This window comes from Pinus tabuliformis, chromosome 3_1 (genome assembly GCF_031772625.1).
Source record: "Pinus tabuliformis cultivar Carrire ecotype Pingquan chromosome 3_1, CPIR1, whole genome shotgun sequence".
NCBI lineage: Eukaryota > Viridiplantae > Streptophyta > Pinopsida > Pinales > Pinaceae > Pinus > Pinus tabuliformis.
The window spans coordinates 107,819,675-107,842,860 of record NC_142301.1 but is presented as its reverse complement, the minus strand read 5'-3'; the positions used below and the strand labels follow the sequence as shown (position 1 = coordinate 107,842,860).

General features: G+C 38.7%; 1 protein-coding gene and 1 pseudogene across 1 annotated transcript; one reads left to right on the top strand and one right to left on the bottom strand.

The window, feature by feature from the left end:
* Positions 1-13,771: 13,771 nt before the first annotated feature.
* Positions 13,772-14,449, top strand: LOC149186008 (putative pentatricopeptide repeat-containing protein At3g13770, mitochondrial). Its single transcript, XM_089409202.1, has 2 exons — positions 13,772-13,887; positions 14,014-14,449. Exons 1-2 carry the CDS (start codon positions 13,772-13,774, stop codon positions 14,447-14,449), a joined length of 552 nt encoding a protein of 183 aa, XP_089265328.1.
* Positions 14,450-14,547: 98 nt separating this feature from the next.
* LOC149186007 (uncharacterized) lies at positions 14,548-15,277 on the bottom strand (annotated as a pseudogene).
* Positions 15,278-23,186: the final 7,909 nt, after the last annotated feature.

Here is a 23,186-nt window from a genome sequence, read left to right as displayed (position 1 = left end):
TATACCCAATAAAGATGCACTTTTCAGATTTACTATCCAACTTGGTTCTTTTCTCCTTTGGAACATGTACATATGCATCACGTCCAAATACCCTCAAATGTGAAAGTGAAGGTTTCTTACCAGTCCATACCTCTTGTGGAGTCTTATCTTCCAAAGCTAGTGAAGGTGATTTGCTGACCAGGTAACATGTAGTCTCCACCACCTCTGCTCAAAATTCTTGTCCTGACCCAGCACCACTATGCATGCTTCTTGCCCTTTCCATCAACGTCTTGTTCATTATTTCTGCAACTCCATTTTGCTAAGGTGTATATGGAGTAGTGTTCTGTCGTGTTATACCACACTTCTTATAGAATTATTCAAATTCCTCACTGCAAAACTCTCCACTGTTATTTGTCCTCAACACCTTTATCTTCTTCTCTATCTGGTTTTCCACCAGAGCCTTAAATTCTTTAAACTTGTCAAAGAATTCAGATTTCTTCTTAAGGAAATATATCCATGTATTCCTTGAGAAATCATCTAAAAATGATACATAGTACATAGACTTACCTAGTGATGGAACCTTCACAGGTCCAAACACATCACTGTGTACAAGCTCTAATATCTGTTTCATCCTCTTACCACTAGAGGGGAAACTCACCCGATTCTGCTTCCCATATACACAATTTTCACAGAAATCAAAATCCAGAGAACTATTACTCATACCTTCTACCATACCTTTATCATGAAGTATTTGAAGGCCCTTTTATCCAATATGTCCAAGCCTTTGATGCCACAGCATGGTATTCTCTCTAGAGACCACTAGATTTTCTGCTCTACTTTCAGGAACCACAGAACTGTTGCACCCATCAATAACAGTGCTACCTTGCAGCTTGTACAGAGTTCTAATCCGAACTCCCCGCATCAATACCAGTGCCCCCCGAACCATTTTGTAGGTATCCTTCTCGAACACTGTTTTTACACCTGCATCATCCAACTTGCTTATGGAAATCAGATTTCTGGCCAATGCAGGAATATGCAGAACACCTGGACGTGTTCTAACCCTTCCACCTTGCAACTTCAACTTGACTTTTTCGCGACCAACGATTCTAGCCTTCCTATCATCCCCCAAGAAGACATCACCACCATCATATTTCTCATACTCGCAGAACCACACTCTATGGAGAATGAAGTGAAAGGATGCACCTGAATCAATCAACCATGCCTCATGATCTACATGTGTACTTGAAGAAGTCAAGTGCACATCCTCACCTTCATTGGAGGTGGTTTTCACCTCTGCAGAAGGAGCATTATCAGACCCCTTTCCTTTGTTAGGAGCTTTAGATTTATAGTCCCTTTTGTAGTGCCCTTCCTTTTCGCATTTCCAACACACCACCTTTATAGGTTTTCCTGGAGATTTAGATCTCCCTCTAGATTTAGATCTCCCACTCGATGACTTATTTTTGTTTTTGTTCTAGTACCATCCTCGTACAGACAAGGCATCACCATTCTGGATCTCCATATTTTTCTGTCTCATCTCCTCCGTCAGCAAGGATGAGACTATTTCATCAAACTGCAAGGCAGTTGCATTGCTACCTATTGCAATAACCAGACTATCCCATGAATCTGGTAGAGAACACAGCAAGCTGATGCACTTATCTTCATCTGGAATTTTAATATCAACAGATAATAACTGACTTATTCACTAGCGACTTAGATTGGTACAAATTCCCCAACTTGTCCCAAAAAGCCTTAGTCATAGCTTCCCTTGATACATTCAGCAATACTGAATCCAAGACACACAATCGTATTGTGCTCTTTGCCTTATGATCCAACTTCTTCCATTCTTCATCGGACACTCCCATTGGTTTAGTACCCAGATCTACTGCAACCCACTAATCTTTATCCACCAACAGATCCTCCATCTTGAGTTTCCACAACTCAAAACTCTGACCATTAAATTTCTGGATCTCTATCTTTCCACTACTCATCATCTTCTTTTACCACCAGAATCGATCTCGCAGATCTGCCACTGAACAAGGTCTACCACAGGCCCGAGTGAAACCCCTCAGCAGCAAAGGACTCCCCTTGAAGCCAAAATAGGTCTGATACCAAATGTAGGTTTTAACCCCATACAGAAATTACTTGCATACGAATTCTAAAACACAGAAAATAAACAATGCGAGAGCATAACACATAAAACACATATACATAGAGATTTTCCCCTGGATCCCAAAACCGGGACTACCAGCTTGATTTTTCATTATGTTCATTTCAATGTTACAATACATATTTATACATGCCGAAGCATCCAATACCATGGACCAAAAACCATCGCGTCCAAAACCATGTGCGAAAAATCATGCACAAAACCATAGGTAGGTCCGCCCAACCTAATATAGGGTCCAAAAACAAAATTTTCTGGGGCATTGCCCTGGACCCCATAGAGTGGGGTTATCTGCATCCCTCAAACCCCCTGTGAACCCCCCCGCTACTCAATCGGTGCAACAAAGGGGGGGCTCCGCCCCCCTTCTAACCCCCAGTTAACTACATGGGCTAGTGGTGGAAAGAATATAACGCAACCAAACACAAATGGTATGGAAACATTAATGGGACATAATGGCTGGAATCCCAATCCCACCTTAAAGGAGATGTGGCCAGTTGAGTTGTAGAGAGCCCTATAGTAATTGTGTTCGACATAGGGGAGGCTCTCATCCCATGTGTGTGGGTGCTTCGATTTGTACATGCGTAGGATGTGCATGATCATCCTGTTGACGACCTCTATTTGGCCATCAATTTTGGGGTGGAAGGTCATGGACTTAGTGAGCTTGGTATCCAACAACGACCAGAGGCTTGACCAAAATGCACTTAGGAACACGTTATCCCATTCTGAGATAATAAACTATGGGATTCCAAAGTGTACCCATACTCATTCAAGGAAGATTTTGGCAGTGGCTTCTGTCCTGATACTCTTCTTACAGGTCGCCAAATTGGCCATTTTAAAGAATCTATCAACAATCATGAAAACAGAGTCGTTTCCATGCTTGGTAGAAGGAAGACCTGACATGTAAACATAGAGATGGATTCCCAAGGTCGGCTAGGAGTTAACAGAGGGGTATATAGGCCTTGTTTCTTGATTGTAGGTTTAACAATGGTGCAGGTAGTGCAAGACCTAATGTAATTCCCAACATCCTGTCAGAGGTTCAACCAATAAAAATACTTCTGCAGCGCTGCCACTTTCATTTCTACTCCAAATTGTCTAGTGACCCGACTATAGTGCGTCCTCAAAATCATCTTGGCATGCTCGCTTGAAGGAACACAAATGTTTTCTAGGTGGCATAACAATGTGTCTTGGAGGTGAAAATCTAGAACTTTCTTACCTTCCAGGAGCATCTGGTATGTGGTGCCAAATTCTGGATCACTCTTGTAAAGATGTGGCCATCTTGAAGTCTTATGTCCACAAGAGTCAAGCACAGTGGTCAATGCCCTAACCGATGGTTGGCTGAGGCAGTCTGCAACATTATTGGTGTTGTCCTTCTTATACTTAATGTTCAAATGGAATTGTTGCGGATATTGTTGAAAATGGCAACAAGAAATGCTACAAATAGAAGTGCTAAAAATAGTAGTGCTAAAAATAGCAATTTGGGTACCAGTGCTGGGTTGAGCAACAGGGAACGAAAAATGGAAGTGCTAAAAACAGAATTGTTGTTTTTAGCAGTTCAGAACGGATTCCTATTTTAGTCAGTCCCTGGACTAAAAATAGGAAGTAAAATTCGAATTTGATATTAACAACAGTTTGAAAATTAATTAATTAATTCATCTTGAGTTAATTAGTTAAGGAAAATCAAACTTGAATTCTATGTGAGGACATGCAACAATTTATCTATTAATTGAGGAATTTATCCATTAGTTAAAGAGATAAGGATGAGTTGTAATTAGTTGGCTCAGTTAACTGAGTCAAGTCCATTTAGATTAATTTAACAGTTTGTTAAATTAATGAGAGTTCAATTAGTTAATGCTTGCATGCATGTAACTACTTATATCGGATAACTGAGTATTCACTCATGGATAACTCATGCATGTCAGTTCAGACAGAGACCCAGTTGAGATCAAAGAAGGGACAGTGTACTATCAGTTGGATGAATATTTTTCCTATAAAGGAAGCTCATCCATGATGAGGATTTATCTCCTTTAGGACTGCGTAGTTGGATCAGAGGTTAGTGAGTGTGTGAAGAGGCCAATTCAAACAAGTGGTTGCATTGGACCCCAATTAGAATTGCACAAAGAAATAGGAGGCTTGGAGCGCAGACCAGAGGTTAGATAGAGGCCTTTGACTGTCTATGAGAAGCAGAGGTATTGCAAAGAGAGCAGGATAGCTTTTAAGCTGATTCTTTTTGTAATACTGGCTATATTTCCAATTGTATGATAATACAGAGTTGGGGTTTTAGGCTAAGGCTTTCCCCTGGTTATATCTTCTGTGTTATGTGTGATTGATATCTCCATACCAGTTATATGTGTTCTTATTGATGTTGCTCATGTTCGATTAAGCTTTCGCTAAATTAGTTGTAGAAGTAGTTCAAATATTTTGCTTTAGTATATTGCATTATTAGGTGATCTACAGGTGGGAATTTCTACATGGTATCAGAGCTAGCTGATTTGTAGAAAAATTCTACATGTTATCGAAGCAAAGGTGATCAAAGGAGAGAACAATATACTGAGAGGAGATTTCAAAGTTTTGAGTTTTGGGCCGAGAGTTTGCAGAGCAGATCTGAACATTTCTATACAAAATTTTCAAAAGCAAATAACATATTTGGATTCCTTATGGAAAAAGACCCAAATTCAAAAAAAAAAATCAGCTGAATCAGAGTTTAGATAAGGGAGATATCGCTGATTTAAAATCAACTCTTTTTCCAGAAAATTTCGTGACGACGGGAAAGTGGAAATGGATTGGTGTGCTAGCCAAGAACCTGTATGCACTTGAGGTACAAGATGCATGCAAAGCCTTGAGGAGCAAGGCAAAGGTTATATACTTGGTGGTTGAGAGGGAGAGTACATTACCTCTCAACATGCAGCGCCAGAAGAAGTCTCAGACAATTTTGGAGGAGCCACAATTGGTGAAGCAGCTTCAGGAGGTTGTGGAGCAGCCACAATAGGGGAAGCTAAGTGGAGATCGAGTAGAGACATCTACTCATGCAGAGACCTCCAGTAGGGGGAAACTTCGATCCAGGTGGGAAGAGGGATCACATGCAGCCATATCTCCAGGTAGGAGGTGGGGCGATGTGGAGTGATTGTCCCAAGGAGGAGGGGCAGGATCCTTGAAGTACCCAACCTCTTTGATTCGAATTTGCTATAGGAGCCCCTATGAGGAGTATCAGGATTGATGGATTGGGTAGAGACAGATGCGGATGGAGCGGCAGAGAGAGCTATAGTGCAGGAATCCCAAGACAACAATGCGAGAGGCACAAGTGTGTTGCACCAGTGCAGGATGGCACAAAGAGGTGTGCAACAGTGCGAGATGCATGGAGATGTTGCAGTAGTGCAGAGATTAGGGAGGGAGCACTTGTCAGCAGCAAGTAGAGCTTCAGCATCAGAGTATGTTTCTAGCCCATCGGAGAGGTCAGTTGGGAGTTTTTTTGTTTGAGAGTTGCTGGAGCAACCACACTTGGTAGAAGTGTTGCATGCAGAACATTCCGAAGGTACAAGATCGGGTTCGAGAGGAAGCCTTTCCTGTTGAGAGGGAGTGTTGAAAATGGCAACAAGAAATGCTAAAAATAGCACTGCTAAAAATAACAGTTTGGGTACCAGTGCTGGGTTGAGCAACATCGAATGAAAAATGGAAGTTATAAAAATAGAATTGCTATTTTTAGTAGTTCAGGATGGATTCCTATTTTAGTCAGTCCCTGGACTAAAAATAGGAAGTAAAATTCGAATTTGATATTAACAGCAGTTTGAAAATTAATTAATTAATTCATCTTGAGTTAATTAGTTAAGGAAAATCAAACTTGAAGTCTATGTGAGGACATGCAATAGTTTATCTATTAATTGAGGAATTTATCCATCAGTTAAAGAGATAAGGATGAGTTGTAATATTGAGTTGTAATTAGTTGGCTCAGTTAACTAAGTCAAGTCCAGTTAGATTAATTTAACAGTTTGTTAAATTAATGAGAGTTCAGTTAGTTAATGCTTGCATGCATGTAACTATTGTATTTCAGATAACTGAGCATTCACTCATGGATAACTCATGCATTTCAGTTCAGATAGAGACCCAGATGAGATCAAAGAAGGGAGTCAGTTGGATGAATATTTTTCCTATAAAGGAAGCTCATCCATGATAAGGATTTATCTCCTTCAGGACTGCGTAATTGGATTAGAGGTTAGTGAGTGTGTGAAGAGGCCAATTCACACAAGTGGATGCACTGGACCCCAATCAGAATTGTGCAAAAAAAAAGGAGGTTTGGAGGGCAGAACAGAGGTTAGATAGAGGCCTTTGACTGTCTATGAGCAGCAGAGGTATTGCAGAGAGAGCAAGATAGCTTTTGAGCTGATTCTTTTTGTAATACTGGCTATATTTCCACTTTTATGATAATATAGAGTTGGGGTTTTAGGTTGAGGCTTTCCCCTGGTTATATCTTCTGTGTTATGTGTGATTGATTTCTCCATATCAGTTATATGTGTTCTCATTGATGTTGCTCATGTTCGATTAAGCTTCCGCTAAATTGGTTGTAGAAGTACATCAATTTTGCTTTAGTATATTGCATTATCAGGTGATCTACAGGTGGGAATTTCTATAGATATGTGGACCATTTCTGATTGTGATCGTTCTGCAACTTTCCTTGTGTTTGTATGAACTACAAGGGTTGGTGGTCTCTGTGGATGACTGTTTCCTTCCCAAGAATGTAATGCTTCCATTTTTGATAGGCCTACATAATGAAATACATCTCCTTGTCATAGGTGGGATACTTTTGGCCTGTGTCTGAAAGTGTCTCACTATGATATGCCAGAGGATGCCCTTGTTGGGTAAGAACTACACCAACAACATAGTTGGAGGCATATGTCTCCACTTCAAATGGTTGTTATAGGTTTGGTAATGTGAGCATTGGTGCAGAGCATAGGGAATGCTTCAACTCGGAAAACACTTTTTGTTGGGATTCAAACCAAATTTTCTTTCTCTCCACCTTTGGTGACTTGAATCAAAGGCCAAGTGATACGAGAGAATCCCAACATGAACCTATGAAAGAACCACAAAGTTGTAGAGCTTTGTTAGAGTGGTTGGGGCTGGTTAATCCCAAATAACTTGTATCATGGTTGGGTCCACATGCACACCCCGCCCATCAATAATGTATCCCAGATATTAAACCCACGTCATACCAAAAGTGAATTTCTCTAAATTGGCCCACAATTTGTGTTTTCACGGGGTTTGGAGGACTTGTCGGATATGGTGTATGTGCTCTTCCCAACTCTAGTTGAAGATCAGGATGTCGTTGAGGTACACTACCATGAATAAGTTGGATAGGTTTCCCACCAGTACTTGACATGGGGCGAGGCTTTGAGGAGTGCAAAAGTAATATTTTCCCTATTGGAAAAATCATGAACAGATTAATATCCTTCCAACATATTTAACCATCTATCTATGATGAATGCATCTATCTGACTGTTAAATATTGGAATTTCAAAGTTTACTTGTACATTGAAGGGAGTGGTGCCTCCAAAGTGGAATTCAGATGAAGATGTGTCACCTGTGGGCATCCACTAAAGGATCTGGGTAAAGTTATCCATCATCACATTCCTTTTTCACAAGAGGGCTTCTTCGAGCAATATTTTGAAGGGATCTCCTGCTCCCTCATATTTCGTTTCTTCCACCATGGGAGGTCGTTGGGCTTTGCGAGGTTGGTCTTGCAAAGTTTCAACCAGTTTGAGCCCTAACTCCTTATACCCTGACCTTGTTGGGGACATGAAAACAAAAACAAAAAAAGAGCAGACCACTCTGATACCACTGATCTAGTCTTATGCAAGAACATAACAGAATACATATATAAACATAAACATAGAGATGCAACATAAATAAATCTTCATTTCATTAATATCAAAGAACTAAATGATGCTTACTTATAGAATGGAAATAAACTAGCTTGGGCGATGGTAGCTTATCTATGAGAAGAGATGTGGTAGCTACATGCCTCTGAACTGTGTTACAATGAGGCTCAAGGGCCTTTTTATTATTGAACAACAAAGGGAAACTCTAAACAGAGAAACCCCTAACCCTAGGAGATGGAATGCCAAGGGTTTGTGGGCCCCGTTGGGGTTAGTTAGGCAACAAACTTCCGAGGGTCGTAACTTGGTCATATGATCTTCATTTGGGACGTACGATACCTCATTAGAAAGGTATCTCCGAGTACTATTGGATTTTCAATAGGCCCATATTTGTTCGTTCCCATGGCTATAGGCCTGCTACAGACCTCAAAGAAACATCGTTTAAGGGGTCAAAACAACTCTGTAAGTTCAGGACAAGAAAAACTGCTAAAAATAGTAAATGTTGCTATGATGAAGGAAACTGATGAAACTGACTAGAGGTTTAAGTGGAATAGGAGGGTGGCCACCAATATACACCTGGTAAATACACAACAATAATTAGATAATTTCATTAAACAATTTAATAAAACAAGTTAAAGAACATGCTAGAATAAATTTTATTTTAATTAATTAAAACAATAAAATGAAACTATATTAATTTAAAAAAAACATTAATATTACCTCTATCATCTGGAGGCTCTACTAGTGTGAATAGGACGTTGGGACACTATCTCCAATCAATCCCCGCATATGGAAATTGTAACAGCCTTATCCTAGGGTCTTTTAACAGAGCTATTTCTTTAGAATTTAAATGCAATAAGAGGCAATAATTTACTTTCTTACAAGACTTTTAAACAATGAAAATTTTACCATTTATATTCCAATCCTTATAACTTATAGTGAACATTTCATTTTAATAAATTTACATGAGTAATCTATAGAGGAATACCTATACCGGTGGCTGGTGGAGATGTCTTTGAGCTGCTGCTCCTGCTGAACGCTCCTCTTGACTAACCCAACTGGATTTACCTCCCAACCAACTAGGAAATAATTCCTAGCCCAGGAAACCTCCACAGGTTCCCTAGCCCTTCGAGCCCAAGTCTAACCAGATGTAGTGTGTGTGTCCAAGATGAATGATCTAGACCAAGATGAACAATATTTCCCTCCTCTCAACAACCCAAGAAACCTCCACAGGTTCCTAAGGTCTCCAAAAATCACAACAAATCCTAAAATCACCACCAACCCCAAAATCATAAGCAAGACCCACCTCCCTTTTCTCCCTCCCCCCTTCCCTTTTTATACCCTCCCTCTCTTCTCCATCTCAACCACCTCTCATTAATGTCATTAACTTCTCATCCATCCTTACAGTTGACTTGTCTTCTCCCAAGTAAAGTTGGGAGTACATTTGGAAATGTGACATGAATATAAAATTGAGAAATTAACGGGAGATGACCATGTCTTTTCCCAAGTAAATCTGAAAGTACATTTGGGAATGTGAGATGAATATCTATATATTAATAATTAAATGGAGAGGACTATGTCTTCTCCCAAGTGAATGTGAGGGTACATTGGAGAATGTGAGATGAATATATATTGACAATTAGTTGGAGAGAACCATGTCTTCTCCCTAGTAAATGTGAGCGTACATTGGGGAATGTGAGATGAATATATATATTGATAATTAGTTAGAGAGGACCATGTCTTTTCCCTAGTAAATGTGAGGGTACATTGGGGAATGTGAGATGAATACATATATATTATTTGAAATAATGGAAAGAGACCATATCCTACCTAAGATTCAATTTGAGAAGGTAAGTTGGGAATTTGAATAATAGAAATCATGAATTTTATATTAGACCAGTATTTCTCAATATTTTCAGATAATGTAAACATTAATAAATTTGCAGGGTAAGATTTAAGTGGGGCATTACATACACCCCTCCTTAAGAAAAATTCATCCCGACGTTAGAATGAAAAGATGCAAGGAGTTCGAAAGCATAACAAACCAGAGAGAGTTATAGCAGTAAAATTTGATAAGTCAGACAATGAAATTACTTTCCATCAAGAGTCTTCAACTGATATATATCCTCCTATCCATCCTGACCTACTTCCATTCCCACCCTATCCGTCCTCTATTGCTTTATCAGTGGCAGCGGCCATACTAACCACTAATAAAACCGACATGGTGGAAGTGTCAAATACATCGACCTAACTTCCCCAACAGGCAACTGGAAATCGTCATCACACTTCTAGGGGAGCGTGTCCACCACTGCCCTCCCATGATTCTAGGTTTCGGAGGATACATGGTGGGAAATGCCTCCACCCCTCCTTATAACTAGGGTCAACACCCTAACACGGACCACACTATAGAGCTAGTTGGACTTGTCATTGAATAATCCAGTCAGGTCGTCTTGCCACCTGTCATTTGCATTTTACTCATGTCATAAGAGTGCATATCAAGTAGATACCAAATGTAGTAGAATAATGTACATTATACCTTCCCCATGGGATGTCTCGACCTTCCCTCAATGGAAGAGTAGATCTCAGCTATCATATAGTTCTTCCCCCCCTGCGGGTTAGCTCTCATTCATGCATTTATATAACAACAAGACGTATAATCATCACATTATTAAGTCTAGTATCCACGTGTCAATTTTGTAGTTCATATTGGAAACAAATCATAATTTCATTACGATACTTATTAGATAAATCATATCCACTTAAGCCATACATGAAGCAACTATAGCTCTGATAAGTCATGCACTAGATAAATCATCACCAAGTACGTCATACATTAGGTCATACATCAAACATTTTCATCATCAAAATCAAACCTAAGTAGTTTCACGTGTCCAACCAAATGCATCAATATTACATAATGTTCATAAATAATAACATGGAACTGCAAAATAGAGCCTTAGTATGGGTAGCTATCTAAGTCAAAATGGGCATCACAGATGCTCATGTGACAACCTTGTGAAACCCCTTGATAACAATTAGAGTTGAAACAGATTCAACTATCCACCATGGAAAATAACATTTGAACTCGGATATGCTATAAGGTGGTACCAAAACCGAAATATTGGCAAGCAACGGATTAGTGCACTATCAATTCCACTAGAAGGCGCTAGTATAAGTTTCAAGCATATAATTTCTTTAATACCTCAGTGAATATAAAAGTCCCACTCTTCCAAGTTGCTGGTTTTTCATCTTCCAAACCAATTAGTTAACTTAAAAATAAAAGACTCCAAACTTCAAAAACTGTTTCTAGCATGATTTTCATACTTATTGAGAGAAATGTCCTCTAAATGTCAAAGGTTCAAATTTATTATATATTTAATCATTGTTTACTAGTACTAAAACAATTTCATGATATATATATTGCAGCTCACAATGTGACTAGAAAAATGAGAAATAAATAAACGAATGGAATAATTGCCTTTGCCCTGCTGCTATTAGTATTTCCATTCTAAATGGCACCTCATTTTTAAAGATGCCTACTCCTTTCACAAGTGGCCAGTGACCGCAAAAGTTGCAAAGAAAGTTGAGGGTCCTTTTATCCAAAACTAGAGACACATTATTTATTCAACACTAGAATAAGGGTAAAAGTGTATTCTAATATTTTCATTGGTATTTCATTGACTAAATAAGCTCCCATTCTAAAATCCCAATTTCTCTATGAATTGATCTTCTCATTTAATTTAAGATCATTAAAAACAATTATCACAATAAGCCTTAGACATGCCCATGGTATTCAATCTATGCTTTCACTAGAAGATTCCACCACCCATAGAAAAATCATTAACATGACATATAGGGTATTCCAACACATCCTAATCTGAATTCCCAAGCTTCATAGTTGTTTACTTCTTAAACTCGAGATTTGTTATTATGACTTCCTCTATGAAGAATGACAAATATACTATCTGAAAGATAATCCTACTATCCGAATGGAAAATCTACTTTATTTTTAATAAGAATAATGATAATCTACTATCGTCAGAATTAAAAGCCACCCTCATATGTCAAATAGAACTGACTACATTCTTTAGGTTGGGACACATTTTGGGTATAAATTACTGGCTCAAAACTGCAATTTTCATTGCAAATATTGTTCGCACCATCCATATATTTAATAGACACTGAGGTTGGCATCAAAACAAATGCCTCGGGTACAGATTAGTGGAACAAAACTGAAATTTTCAATGTAAAATATAGTTCACCTCATTCTTCAATCAAAATTTTGAGACCATTATAGAGTTTGTTCAAAATGTTCAAGTGACACATCCTTCGGCCAAATTTAAGCATTGTGATGTGGCAGACTTAACTATACAATTAATGAACTTGGGTTGCATGTCCAAGCAATGGAAGATTGTTGATCTCATTACCACATTATAAAGATGGGATATTCATACATTGTCATTTGTAATAGCATGGTTACTGTCTTATTCACTTGGATTGGCAAATGTTGGTATCTCAACCTCTTCTTTGTACATCTTGAAGAGATCCACATATTCATAAAAATGGGGAAGTTTATCTTGTAGTAAGTACTAGAGTATATAATGGCGGTGCCTTCCTTTACTTTGGATTAAGTAATTGAAGTTGTTTCTTTCATTTTCGCCTTATTTGGGATCATTGAGACAACCCTACCAATCATGCATTTCAAAACAACACAATGTATTAGTATTGTTATTCAATGAAATAATTAAGAGGTTTTTATTGTTATTCATTGTGTGAGACATAGAATTCAAAGTTGTGTAACCCTATTGAACAAGAGGTGGAATTAAGTGGCCTAGAGCACATTAACAAAGGTGCCATAGTAGCTCTTTATGTGCTATCCATTTGAAGGATACTCTCGAACAAATAAGACCTAAAAAGGTACAAATTCAAAAGCAAGCACAAGCTTGGCCTAATTATCTCTAACTCTACCAATGTTGATGGCTTAATCAAAATGACTAGAAACGTGAGATCAAAATTACATGTCCTAAGACTATCAAAGTTCGAAGTTGAGTTCAAAATGCTTATAAATCAAGATGGAGGGGAAGTGCAATATTTATCCTTCAAACTGTATTTCTAAGAAGCTCCTTGCATTGGGGCTCAATTGGTTGCTCTCAAAAAAAAAATAAAAAAATCTTGACTAATCTGGGAATAGATGATCCCTTATGAAAAACAAATGTGGCTTTAAAAACTTTGGAATGGTTCTAAATGTATAAATAGATAGACAGATAACACTTTTCTCAATAGACTCCCTCCTTCCCAATGTGCAACTAAATTGTTTGTTTGAATTTGACCATTAGTTGAGTTGACAATGATTCCACAAAACCTTAAAAAATGAGAATATGATCAATGCCCTAAATCACATTGTCATCAATCCCCATTTTGGAAATTCTAAATCCAAATCTTGAAGCAACTTCAATGATAACATCAATTGCATCCACTCCTTTGAAGCTTTAAAAGATATTGTCATTTGGGAACATCCAACTAATTTTAAAAACCATTCAAAATTCTCAAAAGTAATAAAAGGAATTGCTTTATTTTTTATTTTTTTCAAATGGAGGAATCAAGGGATTAGCGCATATCAGAAGGTTTACAATAATAGTGCAAAAAATCTACTTGGAAAGGCCTTGATAGATTACGACTTATTCAAACAAAAATTGAGAGCACTTTAATGTGAAGATTTGAAGAGTTAAGAAATATTGAGGATGCATGTCAAGTGCTTGACAAAATGTCTGAACGAAACATGGTTTCATGGAATGCCTTAATTGCTGGGTATGTGCAGCAGCAGGGGTACGAGGAAGAGGTACTAGAGCTTTTTGTTCGAATGATGTCCACGGAAGTGAGGTTGAATTCCTTCACGTTTATCAGAGTTGCTAGGGCATGTTCTAGACTAGCAGATATTGAACTAGGGAAGTAGATTCATGCATTCATAATTGAATATGGTTTTGAATTCGATGTCTTTGTTAGTAGTGTGCTTGTGGAGATGTATGCCAATTGCAAAAGCACTGGGAGTTCGCAACAAGTGTTTGATCGAATTCCTTATCGAGATATGGTATTGTGGAATACATCAATTGTAGGATATGTGAGGAATGGATGTGATGAGGAGGCTTGGAAACTCTTTTTCCAAATGCAAAGGGAGAGCACAGGAATGAGTGCATTCACATTTGCCAGTGTTCTCCGAGCATGCGCTGGGCTTGTGGCATTGGAACAGGGCGAGCAAGATCATGCCCACATTATCAAAACTAGGTTTGAATTTGATATGTTTGTTGGCAGTGGACTTGTTGACATGTACAACAAGTGCAGACACATCCAGAGTGCACGTAAACTGTTTGACAAAATGCCTAATCGAGCTGTTGTCTCATGGACTACAATGATTTTGGGATATGCCCAGAATGGGATGTTCTAGAAATTTCAAAACCTTTTAAACAAGTACAACGAGCAGTTGGGAATCTGAATCAATATACACTTACCAGTGTTCTCAGTGCATTAGATAAGCCAGAAGCCTTAGAACAGGGTAAGCAAGTCCATGGGTTCATCGTAAGAGTCGGATTCTAGGCAAAGGTTTCTGTTGGAAATGCTCTTTTGACAATGTATGCCAAATGTGGAGATGCTGACAATGCACACAAAGTCCTTGAAAAAATGCATGAGCAGGAAGTTATCTCCTAGAATGCAATGATTGCAGGATATGCACTGGCTGGATATGCTGAGATTAGGTGTCGGGGTAGTAGCGTTCGTGTGGGGACTCGAACCCGCGAAGCTGGGACTCAGCTGCTTGAAAATTCCTCCCGACAGCCTCCCATACAAGTAGCTATTGCTGCTACTGGCATTGTTGCTGCTCACCAACCCCTCGCAGGCTAACTCATGGAAGGGACTCGAACTCGCAACGTCCAAGTCTAGGCTGAAAATCAAAGTGGGCGACGATGAACAATAATTCATGGCATGCTGTAACAACATATTGGGAGGCTCGGGATTCGGATTGACCAGAGATGAATAGCATCAAAAATCCTTCATATCTATATTGAAACAGGGGCCCTCAGGATGGTTGTTAGCATTTATTCATATTGGCAGTAGTTATATCGTTATTGTTAGTATTGTTGTGAGAAGTAAACCATTCTTCCGTGTCCAGCATTGCCTTGAACGTTGGCAAATTCAAATTCTCGTCGTTGTTGCAGTGGAGGTCTGTGGCATCTTCCAGACCCCACATGCCACCATTCACATTCATTCTTGACAACATTTTTATCCCCAATCAATCCTCAATGCTATCAATCTATATCTATATATATATATATATATATATATATATATATATATATATATATATATATATATATATATAACTCACTAGTGTTCTATATATCGATTAATTATGGCGACAACTACCATATATGATTTAGCTTTTATATGCGAGAACCGATTAGTATGAAGCTTTTGGATGCATATTCCAGCGAAATCTAACGACTCTCAACCATTTCTAGTCCCTAGGATTCGATCCTGCACCATCTAAAGAGTTGGAAAGCCCGTTTCTTCTACTCAGAACTCGCTCGGCTCAATCTGTATATGAGGGAATATTGGCCTCGATACAACTAGCAGGAAAATAGAATAAGAGGATAGGGAATAGCCATGCTACCCATGGTTTCTGACACCGAAGAGACAATAGTGAAGTCCTCATTTCCTGGCTCTATAAGAGCACCATTTCCTGGAGACACCTTTTGGGCCTCTGAATCCAACCATCCTCTTTCGGTCTTCAAGACAAACCTGTAGCAGGCATTGGGTCTGTAACTTCCAGAAATGCCAATATCAGTTACGGAATTGCTTAAGCTAAAATGTTGTATCAAGTTATCAACAATTGCTATGAACATACTTACATGGTGAGAGATCGGTAGTATTAATGTATGACTCATTTAAAATGTTATACTAAAGTAGTTGGCCGAGCTCAACATAGACTTCACATAGTTTAATGGATTGTGTGTAAGCATGGGGCTCAAATCTATATGCAAGGTTGTCATTAATGGGAAGTATAAATTGTGGGTTTAGTGGGCTTGGGTCCAGATTTTGAACCAAAGCTCTGATACCATGTGTAACAACCCTATCCTAGGGTCTTTTAATAGAGCTATTTCTCTAGAATTTAAATGCAATAAGAGGCAATAATTTACTTTCTTACAAGACTTTTAAACAATGAAAATTTTACCATTTACATTCCAATCCTTATAACTTATAGTGAAAATTTCATTTTAATAAATTTACATGAGTAATCTATAAAGGAATACCACCCGGATGCGGGTGTCAACAATGGCATTTAAAATGACAAGACGGATCACCGGCGGGTTGGGAAGCCATCTGGCTACTTGCTTCGTCCTGAGAGCCCACCGTAAATGGATTAACAACACCTTGCAGGCGACATTTATTGACTCTGAAAGTTGTGACGAGCTCACCTCCTTCAACACCATGGCCCCTGCAAATCATTTTGTTAATCCTCCTCTTCTCCATGGCATTTGTTCTCTGCAAGCGGCTGAACCGTGTATCAGAACTGCAACAAGCAGTCACTGCCTGATTCTCCCTTGTCAGGATTTTGGTAATGGTTTCCATTTCTCGCATTCTCGTCATTGTCTCCTAGATTGTGGCTCGCCCACCCCTGCTCACGCTCAACGTCGCCTTTCTTCCAATTCCTCCATTGTCAATTTAGCTTACATCTATGCCATGGCTCGCCTCAGGCACCGCATGCGCAGTAGACGTGGAGGAACGCGTGGAGGTTTTATCTGCTCACAAGCTTCAACCAGCTCTGCCTCTGATTCCCTAGACTCAACTACTGAAATTCCCAACCCGCTCATTTACCCCACTCATCGCTACCCGAATACCAGAAGTGGTAGAGGTAGGAGGGACAATGTTGTCCACACTGTGGATCTCCCACTTCCTCCTTTTTCTGCCCCTCACAGCACCCAATTTCGCTTCCGCAGTGCCTTAAATAGGCCTACAATCACTGCAACCATCACAATTTCCTTTGAGGAAGAGTCTGCGACGCAAGCTCCTCTGTCAAATCGCGGGAACAAGTAGAGCAGGGAAGTGCCTAGTAGTTATGGGATCAGCAACAAGCAGCAAGGTGAAAGCAGAAAGGCTCTGCATGGCAAAGCTAAAGCTGGTGACACTTCTGGTGAGGAGGACAAGAAAAACGGCATGAAAGCTTCAGGCAGCAGGCAGAACGACACTGGTGAGCGACAGATGGATGCAGAAGGCACTGTGGAAGCTCCACCTACTCAGGGTCGAGGCGCGTCTGAAGCAGATGATGATTGGTATAAGTTTGCCTACCGGATTGAGGAGGAGCCAGCTTCGGAGGAACGATTAGCCTAACACATGGCCTCATGCAAAGGTCTTTGACTCCCAGGTGGATACGTCTCACTATTTTCTGGTTTCTTGGTCTCATGCAAAGGTGTCCGGCCTCCAGGTGGATATGTTTCATTTTTCGTGGTTTTGTGGACTGGGTGTGTTCTGTTTCTACGCCATGTGTCTTGGATCCTCTAGTTGAATCTCTACCAGGTGGACATGTCACAATGTTTCTTGGTTATGTCCCTGTTTTTGGTTTTATAATTGTGCTCCTTTTTTTTCATTTTGGAAAACCAAGGTCTACTTTGAAATAGTTTTTCTGGTTCAATGGATAGTTTCCCCCATAACAGGGGCAGTCTTTAAAACTTCTTGGACTGGTTTCCCCTCTGTTGGGGCAGTCCAATACAAATAGTTTCATTTTGTGATGATGACTAACGTTTAACATCTCTGAGTTCAGGTCTCTCTGTAACTTTTTGTATCATATCATTAGATCAATACTACTTAGAAAAAAAATCTATAAAGGAATACCTGTACGGGTGGCTGGTGGAGATGCCTTTGAGCTGCTGCTCATGCTGAACACTCCTCTTGACTAACCCAACTAGATTTACCTCCCAGCCAACTAGTAAATAATTCCTAGCCCAGGAAACCTCCACAAGTTCCCTAGCCCTCCGAGCCTAAGTCCAACTAGATGTAGTGTGTGTGTCCAAGATGAATGATCCAGACCAAGATGAACAATATTTCCCTCCTCTCAACAACCCAAGAAACCTCCATAAGTTCCTAAGGTCTCCAAAAATCACAACAAATCCTAAAATCACCACCAACCTCAAAATCATAAGCAAGACCCACCTCCCTTTTCTCCCTTCCACCTTTCCTTTTTATACCCTCCCTCTCTTCTCCATCTCAACCATCTCTCATTAATGTCATTAACTTCTCATCCATCCTTACAATTGACATCTCTTCCCCCAAGTAAAGTTGGGAGTACATTTGGAAATGTGACATGAATATAAAATTGAGAAACTAATGGGAGAGGACCATGTCTTATCCCAAGTAAATTTGAAAGTACATTTGGGAATGTGAGATGAATATATATATATATATATATATATATATATATATATATGGAGAGGACTATGTCTTCTCCCAAGTAAATGTGAGGGTACATTGGGGAATGTGAAATGAATATATATATATTGATAATTAGTTGGAGAGGACCATGCCTTCTCCCTAGTAAATGTGATGGTACATTGGGGAATGTGAGATGAATATATATATTAATAATTAGTTGGAGAGGACCATGTCTTCTCCCTAGTAAATGTGAGGTTACATTGGGGAATGTGAGATGAATATATATATTATTTGAAATAATGGAAGGAGACCATATCCTACCTAAGATTCAATTTGAGAATGTAAGTTGGGAATTTGAATAATAGAAATCATGAATTTTATATTAGACCAATATTTTTCAATATTTTCAGATATTGTAAACATTAATAAAATTTGCAGGATAAGATTTAAGTGGGGCATTACAAAAATAAAAGTAAGATAAATGCATGGTCAAACTCACTAGCCAGTAGTATCATTTCTTGGGCAGAAATCCTAGGCGGGGACTCCAACAAGCCCCTCTTAGGCATAATCTGGCCCGACATGTCAATCTAGACCTCAGTGATCATCTTAGGAGGGTGATGGTCAAATGTAGGCCTCGTCTCTAGAAACCTCTCAAAAAATAAACAAAAAATCTCTGAAGCGAAAGGGAAGCTCACCCTCCCATGTATCATCACACGACATCTATCTAAAGCCATACAAATTTGCCTCAAAAAAATGGCAGACCATTTTATATAATGTGGTGCTTGAATCAACTAATCGACATAATAGAAAAGAGGAAACTAATGTGCTTCCCATCACTACTAAAGTGTGAAATGGTGGTGACTAATAACGAGAGGCACCTAACCTCCTGTGCAACAAAAAAAAAATTGTGGTTGTCCACCATGCACCTAAAAATTTGTTGGACGAACCGCTATCTATGAGAGTAGACAAGTTGAACCTCTCCTGCAACCCCATGGGGGACATCAGGGAACTAGGGAAAATCCTCCCCTCTCTTGGATAGGCTAGTGATAAAGTATATGTCCTCCTTAGAGGGCTTACATGGAAACCCTACTCCCGGACACTACGTCGGTGGATCAGTTGCACCAACAAGACAAAGTGCGCCTTTAGGATGTAGCCTCGCCGTAGTACTTGAGGAGGCCTGCATTCCTTAATAGTGCTTGGGTCACTATGATAATAGGGCAAGGGTATAAATCCCTCTCCCTCTATCTGGCCTCCCATGGTCGGACCACATTGTATTGGTCTTCCATTTGCTTATGCTCTTGATACTACTCCATTTGATGATGTCTCTGCTACATGATTGACATATAAAATACATCAACCTCATACATAAAATAAATAAATGAAATATGTATTCATAAGTATGGAAACATAACTTTCAGTTAAAAAAAATCATTGATGCGCCAAAAAAACAGTAATGTACCAGCTCCAGTGCGCTATCAAACACAACCGCACCGACACCAATGCACACATACATATAGCACACCACTGTTGGTTTACATATTCAAATTTTCATCACAGTGCATCACACTTATGCACTAGTGCGCACGTATGACATTTTCACACCAGTATAGAAAGTTCAGGTTATCAAATGCACTGAGCTATAGCTATATTTTTAAATATTATTTTTGCAGTGCGTTTGGTAAATATAAATGCACCGGGTGTAACCTAAAAATTGTATGCACCGATGTACAATTTATAACTTTCTTGATGCATTTTCATTTAAGAAACATGCCTCAACAATAGATGTATGTTATGTTCACACACCGAATTGTGGTGCACCATGCAAATTTACATGGTGCACCACTATCAGTGTGAGCCAAACCTATTGAGTGCACTGCACAAGAAAAAAAAGCAATGGATTTTTTATGCTAATTTGCAATTCTAATCTGCTAAAAAATTAAATTAGAGAGAAACATAAACATTACCAGGATATTTGCTCGTCAAGGAGGCATTATTGACACGTAATTTACAAAAATAAATTTCACCATGGTTTGAAAAAAAATGGAAAGTCACACATTGAGCACAGTGCAGAAGGATGATGAGTAAGAGAAGCGTCGATGTAAGAGCACCAGTGCTTCATATCTCCAACATTGTAGATGGTAAAAATCAAATTTACGTCTGGGAGTTTTTTTTTTTTATTTAACCCTTCTTCGATTTGTTACTATAATCATACTAGTGTGTAAGATATCTAAGAGATCCACTTTTTTTTTAATTAAAAAATCTACAGTGGTGCTTTTGTTAAGACACCCCAGGGTGTTCTAATACTGGTACCACACTGGTGCTTTGTTTGACTATAGCACCACTCTTAAAAAAAAAAAACCACCTAACAATGCTCTTTAGAAGATGCCCTGGGGTGTTTTAATACATTTATAGCATCAGTGCATCGTTGGAAAATAACACCGCATTTTTTTGAAATTTAAAAACTATAGTGATGCTCCTTCTTGGTATGCATCGGGGCGTTTTACTACATGAAGGGCACTAGTGTTGCAGGTGTATATAACATTGACAATTTTTAAAATTTAACCTTTTTCCAGTGCTATCGATTATTCAAGCACCGGTGCGTTGTGTTATTTAGCACACCTTGTTTTTTTTTTTATAAAAATATATTTTCCACAGTGCACCATGTTCTATGTGACACCGATGCTTGTATGGATAGTAAAGAATTGGTGCGTTTGTATATTGTATATGCATTGTCCAAAAAACATCCACTATAACATCCGCCCGCCCACCTCCGCCAGTGACCTCCACTACAATTGGATTTTTGGGCTATTTTAATAAGGGCTTCCAAAAAAACCACCGCTAGAAGGTCTTTTCCTTGTAGTGTATATACCTATGAAATTAATATGCTCACATTTAGTTTTCTCCTTTCCCTTCTCTACTTGATTGGATCGACAAGAAAACACCATTTAATTACAATACTGAGTCAAGGAATGGATATCCTAAAATAGATACACACATCATGGTTCTGCTTATAGCTTTCCATTTGAATGAATCGTATTTTCCATTCAGACATCATTGACCTTAAATAAATTGAACCTAAGAAAAGAAGAGGGACCAAAAGTTAACTAAGTGTTGATGTATGTCACAAAGCCCTTTCAAAGCTTCACCATATTGTCTCTTAGGCAAGACAAGAGAAATTTCCATGCATCGTCTTATTAAACAAAACGCGAAAGAAAAGACATGACACAACAACAAAATCAAAAGCAAGAAGAGAAAACAAATGTAAGATTGAAATGAAAAGCAACATGCAAGACATAAAATAGGGAAACAAAGCAAATGCAAAGACTAGATGAGGAAAAAAATGCAGGGTCAATGTAATGCAAAGGGGAAAGCTAAAAGCAGCTAGGCCTACTCCTAATCTAACTAGATAGAAGGTCAGGGCTAAGTGAAGTGAAATTTCCAATGTAACCATTCAAGTTTCTCCCGACCAGTAAACTAAAAGATATGAACAATTAGAAACCATATAAAACAATGTACAAAAATAAATATGCTTACCTAAATTACCTGTACATAAGAATGAAGGTCAAGGTTGTAAGCATAAAGGTGTTCTTTAGAAGCTCACTCTATCCAACCTACAAGATTTCCACAATAGCAAGGATGATGAACATGAATACCTTGAAGACATTTCTCAAACATACATCCATGCATGTTAAGTTCAAGATATCATTGGAACTTGCTATTAGCGATTGAACTCGTGATATATGATTCCTCTTAGGATCGTGAAAACAACCAATTCCAAAATATTGACATTCATGCAAAGATTATTCTTCAATCATCAAATCCATATTATGAAAAAGATGAAGCGAGCATAACATAAACCATTCTCACTTAGACACTTCATCAAGACTGCGGGGAACTTACATAACCATCACCAATTATTGAAGTGCCCCAACTTATTGACAAGTATCTAAGAAATAAAGAATAAAGAGATGAATCAAATATAAACCAATAAATGTCATCGGATAAGTTTATGGGAAAAGATGATAGTTGTTAAGGGAGTTGCGCAGTGTCTTCCACTAAGGACTGCACGGTACTTTCACTAAGGATTGAACAAACACTATTTCCAAAGAGTGTACAAGCACTATTTCCAAGACTGCGCAATGTTTGTCTTCAAGAGTAGACATTGGCTGCTAGGTTTTATAAAAAGGGGTGCGCTTATGAATGCACCGAAGGATAATCATGTGAGATTCTTTAGAAAAAAAATAACCAACCATGAAGTGACTATGAACAACTTGAAACGATAGATCACAAGGAGGCTCCAAAATTCAAGTGTAGGAAAATTTTTGGAGGGTATCTGTTGCAGCGACAACAACACCCGAGTTGGGTAAGCCCTTGGGGAGAAGTATCATGATCTAGGTTGTATAGGGAATAAAATGAAAGGTAGGAAATGAAATGAAACAAACAAAGAGATAAATATAATATAAAGCATAGTAATATGGTGAAAACCATACTTCTATTGATAAATTAAATAACAGAATACTAGCTAGAATGGTGATAGTTATTTCTAAACAAAGAAAGAGAGATGGTGATGCACACATTCACAAAAGTTTTTAAAGAGGAGGAAAGAATGGAAATTTAAAATAAAGAAAGAACCCTATATGTCGAAAACCATAATCCTAGAAGATGAAGCACCAAAAGGTTTGTGGGCCCTAAGGTGGTTTGTTGGTAGATCAACTTCTCGAGGGCGCAACTTTTGCATACAATATTCATTTGGGACACAC

What these genes read in the sequence shown, in the direction of transcription:
- LOC149186008 (XM_089409202.1), top strand. Translation starts at nt 13,772, where the DNA reads ATGTCTGAACGAAACATGGTTTCATGGAATGCCTTAATTGCTGGGTAT. An exon ending in ATGATGTCCACGGAAGTGAG is followed by an intron (nt 13,888 to 14,013) that starts GTTGAATTCCTT and finishes CTTTGTTAGTAG; the next exon opens with TGTGCTTGTGGAGATGTATG.